At 41.5% G+C, this 12,500-nt stretch overlaps 2 protein-coding genes across 2 annotated transcripts in view; one reads left to right on the top strand and one right to left on the bottom strand.

Annotated features, from left to right (window-relative positions):
- LOC125046698 (exosome complex component CSL4-like) overlaps positions 1 to 1,882 on the bottom strand; it is a 5,781-nt gene extending 3,899 nt beyond the window's left edge. Inside the window, exons 1-2 of the mRNA XM_047644575.1 lie at positions 1,666 to 1,882; positions 42 to 212 (exon numbers count right to left, since the gene is read on the bottom strand). Coding sequence (XP_047500531.1) covers positions 42 to 209 — 168 coding nt within the window. The 5' untranslated portion in view covers positions 210 to 212; positions 1,666 to 1,882. The remainder of the gene's footprint in view (positions 1 to 41; positions 213 to 1,665) is intronic.
- A 218-nt stretch (positions 1,883 to 2,100) lies between these two features.
- On the top strand, positions 2,101 to 6,234 carry LOC125046756. Its single transcript, XM_047644686.1, has 6 exons — positions 2,101 to 2,231; positions 2,942 to 3,179; positions 3,382 to 3,509; positions 3,964 to 4,099; positions 5,261 to 5,386; positions 5,919 to 6,234. Exons 1-6 carry the CDS (start codon positions 2,200 to 2,202, stop codon positions 6,084 to 6,086), a joined length of 828 nt encoding a protein of 275 aa, XP_047500642.1. The 5' UTR covers positions 2,101 to 2,199; the 3' UTR covers positions 6,087 to 6,234.
- Positions 6,235 to 12,500: the final 6,266 nt, after the last annotated feature.

Consider the following 12,500-nt stretch of genomic DNA (forward strand, 5'->3'; position numbering starts at 1 on the left):
TGTGTGACCAGTCTATTTCATCTTAACACTCTTCTCCTGACCTTCACCACCTGCAGACCTCCCCTTGGTTCCACGATCACCCTCCCAGCCTGGGATGCGTAGATGTACTTGTTGAATATGTAACTTCCCTCCCCTGCCACATGACTACTGGTCGCCTCGCATATCCTCTGGCCAGGAAGGGTGACGATGTGTCCATTTCCCTCCTTCATCTCCTGCAATAGAGTTGGATGTGGAGAACTAATATACTGATTGCATAAATGTATGGAATGAGTATAGGATTATAAACAACTACTAGCTTCCCACAAAAGAATCAGGAAGAATAGCAAGACTGTAAATGACAGAGAAGTGCACGCTTAAACATCAACAATTTTTTATCAGTAACAAAGTATTAAAATGTAACAGTACAAAAAAGGTAACAATGAAAACATGAAGAAAAAAAAATTAAGAATTATGTGGGGGGGCATAAATTATATATATGTAGATATATATGTAGATATATATATGTAGATATATATATGTAGATATATATATATGTACATATATATATATGTACATATATATATGTACATTTACATATGTACATTTACATATGTACATATATATATGTACATATATATATGTACATATATATGTACATATATATGTACATATATATATGTTAATAAATAAATAAACAAATATGGTTTACATGTACCTAATACCTTTCATTTAAACATTCAAGTAATGTTACTGACTTCCAAAACTCACACTAGTGTTTCCACAGTTGTAAGAAAAGGCAAGAAAAAACTCCTATGTGTATATATTCTGGCAACAAAGAACCGATTCCTCATGTTACATTCAGAATTCCTTGTCCCTCACAGCCGGGCATGCAGGATGAGGTCATGTCGCAATAGCATTTGTATGTAAACAGTGACATTTGTAGGCAACCATAAGATAATGGTTAGTAATTTTATGGCCTTCTATTGCTGTTATTAAAAGTATTTTGCATCCATCAGTTGCACGTAAGTTACTTATGCATTATGTTGGAGATACAAAACCTATGCAGCATGTAATATAAAGACACCAGTATGATAATAGAGTGAATGTTTACTTTTGAGCTGTTTGCAGTGAGGGTAATGAAGGCCTCAGAAGTTCCGAACGCATTCTCATTGTCCTGCTGGTCATGTAAAGTTGTCTGAATAAGCAGGACAAGGAGTTCCGAAAATTGCATCACTTGATTATAAACCATTAGAGGTGGAAACATGCTCTTTCTTGTCAGTATCTATATAGTAGTCTGTTTTGGCTTTGCCTTTACACCAACAGGCCTGGAGGCATTCTCATTTCTGCTAATATAATTGCTATTACTGACTTCCACAGGCTAGAACTCCAGGGTAATTTTCTGTAATAACATTGTATAACCAATCGCAACAACTTTGGTATCTCTGGTCTCTTCTCACTCTGTAGCGCACATAAATGAAAAAAATATTCCGTGTTCCCCCCCAAACCCACACAATCTTAGCACCAATTATATACATGTACGAAGATATCTATTCCTACAAAGACTGCTCTACGGTACAGTGTGTATCATTTATCGTAATAATGCTACATTAACATAACGTGGAGTTTGTTTGATTTCTTGGAGGTTTTCATTATCAAAAATCTAAAACGGAGTTCAGCTTCTCTTACCCTAGAGCTGTTCTCAGAAGCCGAAAACTCGCTATGTATTCCAGTAAAAAAAAAAACGAATTTCTCTTCTCGCTGTGTTTTCTCTCTCTTCTAGCAGTTTCTGGTTTCTCCGGTGAGCTAATTATTCTCTGGATTTTCACGAAAACATGGCACGATTTTCGCCGCAAACGTTTGTCTGTTTTGTTTTGATGAGCACGTGCTGCCGAACACCGCCTCAGTCCGGAAGCCTTCTCTCGGCTCGGACTTTGACTTACCTATGCATTCCTTTTTTTCAAAACGGGTTTTACTTTTACGTATGATCAGTTGAAGTGAATGTGTTTGGCATATAGAGAAAGAAAATTTAATATCATCATGTGTACTAGTTAGCGGTGATACATCGTACATGGCATTTATTCTCATTCATTGATCTTCGAATGATCTCTCTCTCTACAGACGCGCGCACAGAATCGGACACGTGAGCCCTCAGTGCCCTGGGAAGTTCATGAAGAGCAACATCTACGACCTTTTCTCCCTAAATAATACAGATCTCAAAACATGTTCTCCCGGCCTCGCATGTTCTTCAGGAGGTATTATTACGTGACTTGTAATGACCTGAGTTTTAAAAATATATATATTTTTAATACACCCTTGATTAGTTAGGGTCCTGCGCTATGTAGGAAATGTTGGTCAATATTTGTAATTTTTTCATACGAATTTAGTTGTAAATAAATTAATAAATATATATGTGTGTGTGTGTGTGTGTGTGTGTGTGTGTGTGTGTGTGTGTGTGTGTGTGTGTGTGTGTGTGTTTGTGTGTTTATGTGTGTGTGTGTGTTTGTGTGTTTGTGTGTGTTTGTGTTTGTGTTTGTGTGTTTGTGTGTGTGTGTGTGTGTGTGTGTGTGTGTGTGTGTTTGTGTGTGTGTTTGTGTGTGTTTGTGTTTGTGTGTGTGTGTGTGTGTGTGTGTGTTTGTGTGTGTGTGTGTGTGTGTGTGTGTGTGTGTGTGTGTGTGCTTATATATATTTGTGTGTGTCTGTGTGTATACATTTATATATTTGCGTGTGTGTGTGTGTGTGTATGCATATATATATATATATATATATATATATATATATATATATATATATATATATATATATATATATATATATACACACATATATGTGTATGTGTGTGTATATATGTATATATATATTATATGAGTTCTGTGCATTACTCATGTAAGTAAGTACACTGCATTTTTGTGTTTGTGAAAATGTGTAATTCCATGTATATTAACGATTGCCTTTATTTTTCTAGGCTGTGGTCAAGTACCGTGGGTTATCAGATGCATGATTTGGCAAGAAGACACATTAATCGTAGAGTCATTCAGTCACATGATGCCAGAAGCAGGTCCCCCTTACCTTTGAGGATAACATCAAGAAGACCCTGGAAAGGAATAGCCTGGTCTGGCCTGGGGTTCACGTGGGCCAAGTGCGAGGGGCTGGTGATGGAGGACATAAGCCAAGATGACACTACGCCTCTCAAACCACTTGAGGTAGGCTAAAGGATGGACGAAATGTAAATGTAAGAAGTGTATTTGAAGTTTGGATTTGAAGAAATGAAGTTTGCTTTATCAATTTTTCATTTGTATATACCTTTTTTTTTTTTTTTTTTTTTTAATCACAGACATTTATATAAGGAGGAGCGAATCATATCATATAGACCTCAGCTTATATTGGAATTGCTTCTTGCTGCAGATGAATGAAGCAGCGGCTCTCACTCACACATCACTTCTGAGACAAGCTAGTGGAGTCATGGCTGATGCGTCAATGCAGCTTCTTCATCGCACATTACGAGCCATTCTTGATTTCTCCTCCGAGTACAGGTGTGAGTTGCGATGTGACAGCATAGTGTTGTTAAGGCACGAAAGATAAATTTTCAGGAGTAGATGTATCTATAATTATCTGCAGGATATTTAGATCAATATTGATATTTCTGGTGCATAAGTAATGTTAATGAGTTTTGCTTCTCTCTCTGCCCTGCCTTCCTTCCCTTCCCAGCCTGCCTTCCTCCTCCTGCCATTTGATGGAATTTAAAATGGACCTTTTTTTTCTGTCTAAAGATAAGCTGCTGCTGCTGCTTTTTTTTTAAGAATCAGAAGCAGAATAATAAGTTTCTCTTTAATCCATTCATATTACTAGAAGAGCATCAGGATTAAAGATATCCTTGCATTACTTACTCCTTGAACTGTGTTTTATGAGCACTATCTGTAAAGAACGTTTATGTCTTGCTGGATTATGTGTAAGAGTTGTATTCTGATGTTCACTTCCTCTCAACAGAAAACAGCTAAATGAACTAATTAGTCTTCTAGAATACTGCACAGCTACTTTGAGAAACCCAATACAACATGATGAGTTCTGGGACCTGCTTGTGGCTGGGAGGTCTGAAATGGACTCACTAAAACAACAACTCAAGGTTTGTGGAGTTAGATCCAGATATCAGTGGTTCTTTCTTACATATATTTTATATATATATTTGTGTGTGTGTGTGTGTGTGTGTGTGTGTGTGTGTGTGTGTGTGTGTGTGTGTGTGTGTGTGTGTGTGTGTAGATAGATAGATAGATAGATAGATGTGTATGTATATAGATAGATAGATAGACAGACACACACACAATGAGTTTTTCCTGTAACAGACAGCATTTCAACTTAATTACTATATGAACACTTTTTCTTAAAGGAGAGCAGTACTCCATATCCTTAATGTCATCTTGATGCTTTGCAAATATTAGGTCAAACATAGACGGTCTAGCTAGCCCTCTTATCCTGGTATGATCTGTTACTTCTAGTAATTTTGCATTCCACGAATCTGGCTTGAGCTCTGGGATGGAAACTTTCCCCGTCAGTTTTGCTATTAAAATCCCGTTACAAGATTTTTTTTTTTTCTTTTTTTTTTCTTTTTCATTTGTTTCCAAAAATTGTAGTACTTCTTCCAGGCTCTTTCATGTTTCCTGAATAAGTTTTTGGTAATTTTCTTGTGACCACGCCGATGTATGAGGTGGCACGTACCCTGTGGCTATTATTATATTTACTCTGTTTGTTTCTGCCTTAATTGCCTTTAGTTCTACTTTGGGGTCTTGCTGAATATCTATTTCCTTTATAATAATTCCTTTCATTGTGAATATTGCCCCCCCCCCCCTCCATTTCCAGTCCTAGTGTCACATTGTTTATGGAAGAATTCAGTTTGGATTCAGTGATGCATATTGCATCTGGTTTATTACTTTCAAGAATTGTATATGGTTCTAGTAGCTTTTAACATAAACCATCTATATTTGTATAAACTACTTTATATAATCTAAATGTGTGTGTGTGTGTGTGTGTGTGTGTGTGTGTGTGTGTGTGTGTGTGTGTGTGTGTGTGTGTGTGTATGTGTGTGTGTGTGTGTATGTGTATGTGTATGTATGTATATATATATATGTAAGTATGTATGTATAGACACACTTATAGGGTATTTCAGTATGTTTCTTGAAGCATTGCATTCTTTTCTGTAAGCATCAGTCATTCCTTTAGTGAAATACAATTGAAATAGAGATTGAATTCACTAAATATTAACCTTCATTTGCACCTATTCTTTTCACAGGACCTCAGTATCCTCATGTCATATGCTTATGCTGGTCTAGAAAGTGCTGCAATGGCTGCTTTTATAAATGGGATTGAGTGCACAGCATCATCAGCCCAACAAGCCATAGACAGTGCCAAAGTAGAGGTAAGTCATTTTCAGAAGCTAAAAAATGCATGACTTATTTTAGTTAGCATATTTAGCATTTGTGTGTTTCTCACTTCTTGTTTTATTATATGCAATGTATTATAAGGATTGGTATAAATATTTCTAAATGCTATTGTAAGTGAAACCTTTGAGTATGAGCAACCCCAGAATCAACAGGTCAGTGAAGAAGCTGCCCATGATGGCATGTTATTTAGATACATATTCTGAGTTTGCTTTAGATTAGTAAATCTAAAAAGAACTGGACATTTACCATAGGAGCAGGATATTGTTATTATTAGTGAAAGCATTTTTCTGTATGGGTTTAAATATTTGTTACATAGTATTATATATGGATTTATATATATTTCTCTTTCTCATACCACATTGAAACCTTTTATTTTATTGACTAAATAGGTTGCTTTTCCCATCACCACCTAGGAAAAAGTTAAACAAAGTATTCATAATGTTTTATCATAGAGTTGTCATCATAGGTGTTACCAGAGGAAATCTGATGTACCTCTCTGTCTTTCAGTTGGAGACCAATGCTGCAGAGAATCTGGCTTTAGAAATGCAGTATAACAATGCCTATGCACAGTATATTGAGGCTTCACAGAAAATGCTTGAAGAGATGGAAGCAGCCCAGGAAGAGGAAGGTTCTGTTAAGGATGAGGAAAAAGCGAATGAAAATGAGGAGAGATGACAAGCAGAAGACAGAAGTTCTAGTTAGGTTTCAGCAATTTAAAATCACTGAGGATTGAAGTTTAAGTTTAGACATCTCAACGTCTTGGTGGCAAATATTGTAGACTTTACCACAGGTAGAATATGTATAAAATAAAGCTCTAAGTTTCTGTGTTTTCTGTTGATCTGAAGTACATTACTTCCATTTAGATAAAATGAAAAATATAAGATGAAATCAGTTTGTTTGTACAAAGTATAAAAGAATTAATTTTATGGGATATTTTCTGATTAGAATTTTAACATTTGCCTAATCTAACATGAAAAATGTAGGAATCACCAAAAGTAAAAGCGTTATTAAAGATCAGATAGAAGCCAAGTTCAAAAAAAAGTATTTATTAGCTGCAAGTGCAAACTAGGAGTACTTGCTGCCTGAGGCTACTTGAGGCTCTTTAAATACATGTACAGACATTGATCATATTTTGTTTCAACTATTTCCACCTCTACAAATCTTTTGAATTTTAAGCGGGATTGATTTTTTTTGATTCCCTCTACAATTCCTTACTCTAGCAGCACCCTCATATTCCAACAATGTCTCTAAAACAAGTAGGCAAAGTTTCCTTCCACAGCCATTCCTTGTGACAGTTACACCTGAGTCCCAAACTCATGCATTATCCCTGACCTCACTTGCATACTCTGGCGCGAGATGTTGCAATTGTCGCTTGGAGGAGGTTACTTCTGTGGCTGGGCACCACGGCAGGTAAGGGCTAAGCTCAGCCGAGTCAGTAGCAGCTGACACACGTTAGTGAGTCGGCATTAGTTGGCACAGGCCAGGCTCCCCTCAGGGGCATAGCCCGGGCGAGGCTCAGCTTTGCATATCGGACTTATCCTTATCACTTGGATACCTATTCCTACCCAGCCTCACTTCTCCTTTAATATTTGTACTGGAACTGTTTTCATCTCCCCACCCCCCCGATCCTTCGACCGTTGTTGTCGTGGGGGGGCTTAGGAGACGAAGACTGAGACCCAATGATGGGGAACTCCTCAACCTTGGGACTCAGCCATCGACTCAACTAATTTTGCATGGTCTTTTTACCCGCTCATACTTTTCGTTTCAGTTTCCTCACCAATCCCTTCTACTATCCACCTCCTAAGGTGTGAGAGCCGTGCTGAAAGGATGAAAGGCTGACTTTATGTCAGTCCTGAACGGCCTGAGGGAACCATGGGCACGGTATTCCCCTGCCATACCTGGCCCTTACCCCTCAAGGGGACCCTGAGGGGTGGACTATTTTTTTCCCCAACATACTCCAGGCTTATCATGGCCAATAATGAAGACGTAACCCCACTCTTAGGGGCAATGAGGCTTGCCCCTTTATCAAATAGCCCCAACCCCAGCTCTCCTTTGACCACGGCTCCGAACACTGCAACAACTACCCCCTCATCAATGCATACTAGTACAGTATCAACCCTAATCTTAGGAGGCGGAGACTGGGACCCAATGCTGGGGAACTCCCCGACCTTGGGACTCAGCCCTCTACTCAACAAATTTTGCATGGTCTTTTTTTTCCCCTCCTACTTTTTCGTTTCTGTCCCTTCACCAACCCCTTCTACTATCCACTTCCTAAGGTGTGAGAGCCGTGCTGAAAGGATGAAAGGCTGACTTTGTGCCAGTCCTGAACGGCCTGAGGGAGCCATGGGCACGGTATTCCCCTGCTTTAGTTGTCTAGCCCTTACCCCTCAAGTGACCCTGAGGGGTGGACCATTTCTCTCCCCAACATACTCCAGGCTTATCATGGCCAACAATGAATAACCATTAACCATTAGCCATACCATTATTAGAGGCAATTGCTTCTTCATCAAATAGCTCCACCAATTCAAACTCGCCCGATTCCCTGACCCCAGGCTCTCCTTTGACCACGGCTCTGAACACTACAACTAATACCCCCTCCTCAATGCCGACTAGTACAGTATCCACCCTAATCAACACCCCAGGAAACATTTCTACTCCCAACATGCTCAACTTCAACAACTATACCCCCACAACCTTCTTCATCAACTACCCCATCCTCCCTTATTACTACCTTACAACCTTATTGTCCACCTCCTCATAATACTACCTCCCTGAACACTACTCCCTCTTCCATATGCCCCCGTCCTTCCATTACCCCCATCTCTACAAAATTCTTAAATAATCTATTTAGCCCAGCCAAATGGGACCGATTTTCGTGATCCCTCCCACAACTTCTCACACTTTCTGCTTTGACAACCTGTTTTCATTCCTCAAATGCATATACATCCTTCACTTGATCTAACCCCTATACATTACCTTACCCAACTTTAACCCATTTACTCGTCAATTCCTTTGCCCAACTTTGACAACTAATCACTAAATCAACCACCCTTCACTACCATTTACTATAGTGCTACATGACCTTAGATGTCTAGCACATCTATTTTGCTTTTAACCATTAACCATCAACCCTAATCAACAACCAACCCCCAGGAGACATTTCTACTCTCCCAACATGCTCAACTTCAACACCTTTACTCCCACAACCTTCTTCATCAACCACTCCATCTCCCCTTATTACTACCTTACAACCTTATTGCCCACCTCCCCATAACACTACCCCCCTCAACACTACTCCCTCCTCTACACGTCCCCGCACTTCTACTACCCCCACCTCTACAAGAATCCTAAATACTCTATTTAGCCCAGCCAAATGGGACCGATTTTTCGTGATCCCTCCCACAACTCTAAAAACACCCTCCTCTTCCAACAGTGCCTCCAAAAACAAGTAGGCAAAGTCTCTTTCCGTAGCCGACCCGACCACTCCCGTCTCGTCACAGTGACAACTGAAAACGAAGCTATAGCATTAATAAAACTAACTGATCTATGTGGTAATCCCATCCCTACAGAACCTCATCCAACCCTCAATACTTGCACCAGAACTGTCTCCATCTCCCCAACAGTTTGCCCAATCTATGACAAAGAATGGTCAGATTGTGGAGAGGACTTACTCGCCTGTCTCACAGACTATGATGCAACATATGTGCAATGCTACTCCATTCCTCCCAGAGGAAATCGTAAGAAATCCATTAACATTGCCAAAATTACTTTCCGTAGACATGACCTTCCCTTTAATGTTTACATAGGTGGGGAATCCCTACCTGTCCGACCATATCAACTTCCTCCTCGTCAGTGCCAAAATTGTTAGCGTTTAGGACACCCAGCCAAACACTGTCATTCCGCAGCCAGATGCCCGTTATGTGCCCAACCTGGCCATACTCGATCAAACTGCTCTGCACAGTCACGCACATGTGCCAACTGTGGTGGCCCCCATAATGTATTTTATAGAGGCTGCCCCACGTGCTTCCAGACAGGACGTCGACAAGGCTTTTCTCTTACCCCCTACTCCAGTAATGTCGCTCACTCTGTCAATTCCCATACCTCCCAAGCTCCTACACCCTCTCCTAAACCCAACCCCCCTCCATCTAAATTCCCCTCTTCTACCTCCTACCTTCCCCAATCAAACTCTTTTGCCATCCTTAACCCAGACACTCCAATCTCTACTCAATCAAATACTTTTGCTATCCTAAATCCAGACACCCCAATCTCTACTACAGCCCCAACACCTTCCCCTCTCCCTCCCCGCACTACCCGCAGCAGACAGAATAAACGTTCCACCCCCTCTTCCCCCTACCTCACAATCACCTCCACCTTCCTTTGCCCCTATTTATCAGACACCAGACTTATCTTCCCCCCCTCACAAGAAAACCTTTATCTCACAAAACTCCCCAACCAACTCCACTACATAAACTCTTGAGGATATCCAGAACTACATAATCGAGTCCCAAACTAATACTCATCGACCTTCAAATTCTACAACTCCCGCTCCCTCCACAATCCTCCTACCCCATCCCAACAAAACCCATTCCCCCTGACTCCAGCCCCACCTATATTAACCCTCCCACTATCCCCTCTATCCCTTCCACTCCCTCCTGGATACACACGTGAAACCCTCATGTCACAAGTACCCTCTTCCCCAGAACCTCTACCTCCCGACACCCCTCCTGATACAACACCACCTCCCCAACCTCATTCTTTATCGCACCCTCTAGCACCTTCCCCTTCAAATTCTCCAACACACACTGCAATCTTTGCCAGTAAATCAACGAAAGTATAACTATCCTTCACTGGAACATTCGCGGTTTCCTCTTTCAGTCCCACATATTCCATTGTCATGCCCACGTCCTCCCTACATAGACATCCCAACTTATCAGACATCCTTACAGAATCTCACACTTTCTGCTTTGACAACCTGCTTTCCTTCCTCAAACGCATATATATCCTTCACTTGATCTAACCCCTTTACATTACCTCATCCGACCCTAACCCATTCACTCACCAACTCCTTAACCCAGCTTTAACAACTAATCACTAACCCAACCATCCTTCACAAACATTAACTATAGTGCTATATGACCTTAGATGTCTAGCACATTTATTTTGCTTTTAACCATTAACCATAGTGCTATATGACCTTTGATGTTTAGCACATTTATTTACCTTTAAACCATTAACACCATCACTGTACATTGTGGACAATTAGTAAAAAATTCCAGTCTTTCACTAAACAATGCATGCCTTTAAAAATATATATATTAATTTGTAAATGCAGTAAACAAACAAATTTATTTTTAAAAGCATACATGGTGACCGAATATTTATTAAAAGAAAAAAAACAAATAGAACGTTCTGTCAGATCCTTGTCTCGATGTGACTAGAATGTGTGTGTGTCTGTCTGTCTGTCTGTCTGTCTGTTTGTGTGTGTGTGTGTGTGTGTGAGAGAGTGTGTGTGAGAGTGTGAGTGTGAGTGTGAGTGTGAGTGTGAGTGTGTGTGGGGGGGGGGGTGCATAAGAGAGAGGGAGAGAGGACGAAAACTGAGAGACCCAGCAAGTAAGGCAGGCTTTGGGTCCTGTTGGCAGGAACGCAGGTTGGAAGTCAGGGTTACTCGTCTCACCTGCGTCCCGGTGGGCGCCAACCAATTGTGGCTTGTGGGACAAAGGGATCCCCTCAGGCTGACGTAGGGCCCTACAGGCCGCCGCCCCCTTTTATATGGAGCAATCTCGGTGGGAGAGGCAGAGCTAGCATCCTCTTAGAGCAACCGTCCGAGGTTCAGCCACAGGCGGACAGCCAGGGTTTGGGGCTTAGAACATCCACTCTGACAAGATAATCGACTACTCCTACTCGAGGAAGCCGAGAATTGAGAATTGTGGTGGCTGCCTTCTCGGGGGTGACAATACTTGGCAGCGACACGTTTAGTGAATACTGCTACACCTATTACTGGCGAGCTGGAACGATGGCCACCATTTCCAGGGGATAACCATAGCCATCTCCAGCCGATTTCAGCCTTCAGCTGTGGAGGTTATTCCAGGTCATGAGTGCATAATGAGACAGACTGAAGCATATATTTGACTTCATGTCTCCCATTGCTGTATGATCCAGCTTGTGTTTACATACTTGATGTGAAAGAGGTGTTCTACATCAAACTCGCATCTGTGACAAACAATCGTGCCCGGTAGACTTCGATCGTGATCGGTTGTGATCGAGTTGGCTATGAGATGTCTGTTGGCCCCCATGCCTCGGGAGCTGATTTCAGCCATGAGAATAGCCACCTACTCTGGGACATTTCTGGGTTCCAGAGATTGAGGATTTCTAGCTCCTAAGTATCAACACTCCTATCTGGATCACTGGACATGGAACAGAGATGTGGTCAAAGAGATCAACCACATCCTTGATGATCCAGTACTACAGATTTATTGGAAAGTCGAGTTCTGTGGTACTGATCATAGTACCACTGATCAAAACCCCCTGTCTGTCCAGTGCCCACCTCAGGGTGTTCCACTTGGACAGCTTGATGGAGACGGAGTGTACCTGGAGGTTTGCCGAGGCTATCTCTGACCAATTCGCAATGGAATCTCTTCAATCGCAAAACGTTGGCGAATGCCCGAGAGCAATGCAGAATTCCATTTCGTAGGAGACACTGAAATACATAGATGCATGTCGCGTGGCTTGAAACGTTGGGCTGAACATTTTGAGCTGCTGTATCCGGCTGACCTCCAGCAGTCACGTTGGACGTTCGTGGTGTAGCAATCCCCTGTGTCAGATCCAGGTTAGGGAGGCGATCGCGGTATCCCTGCCAAACTGCTAACGGCTGGTGGTGAACCTGTGCCGCAGGGTCTGCGTGCAGTCCTAGCTGCCCTTTGGCATTCCGGTACCCCTCCCCCTGACCTGCTGAGGGGCGTGGAAGGGGAAAGGGGATTGATGGGACTGCAGCAATCATGCCGTGGCCCCCGAATCCACTTCAGTATCAAAACATATTATGCTAAGTTAATGTATGTTTATTTTTTCTCATTAATTATAGTGTAACTTCAG

Source organism: Penaeus chinensis, chromosome 39, assembly GCF_019202785.1.
Source record: "Penaeus chinensis breed Huanghai No. 1 chromosome 39, ASM1920278v2, whole genome shotgun sequence".
NCBI classification, from domain to species: Eukaryota; Metazoa; Arthropoda; class Malacostraca; order Decapoda; family Penaeidae; genus Penaeus; species Penaeus chinensis.

Excerpts from the sequence above, each read along its gene's own strand:
- LOC125046756 (XM_047644686.1), top strand. The coding sequence starts at position 2,200 with ATGTTCTCCCGGCCTCGCATGTTCTTCAGGAG. Across the intron at positions 2,232-2,941 it reads CCTCGCATGTTCTTCAGGAG|GCTGTGGTCAAGTACCGTGG; the intron begins GTATTATTACGT and ends TTATTTTTCTAG. Across the intron at positions 4,100-5,260 it reads CACTAAAACAACAACTCAAG|GACCTCAGTATCCTCATGTC; the intron begins GTTTGTGGAGTT and ends TTCTTTTCACAG.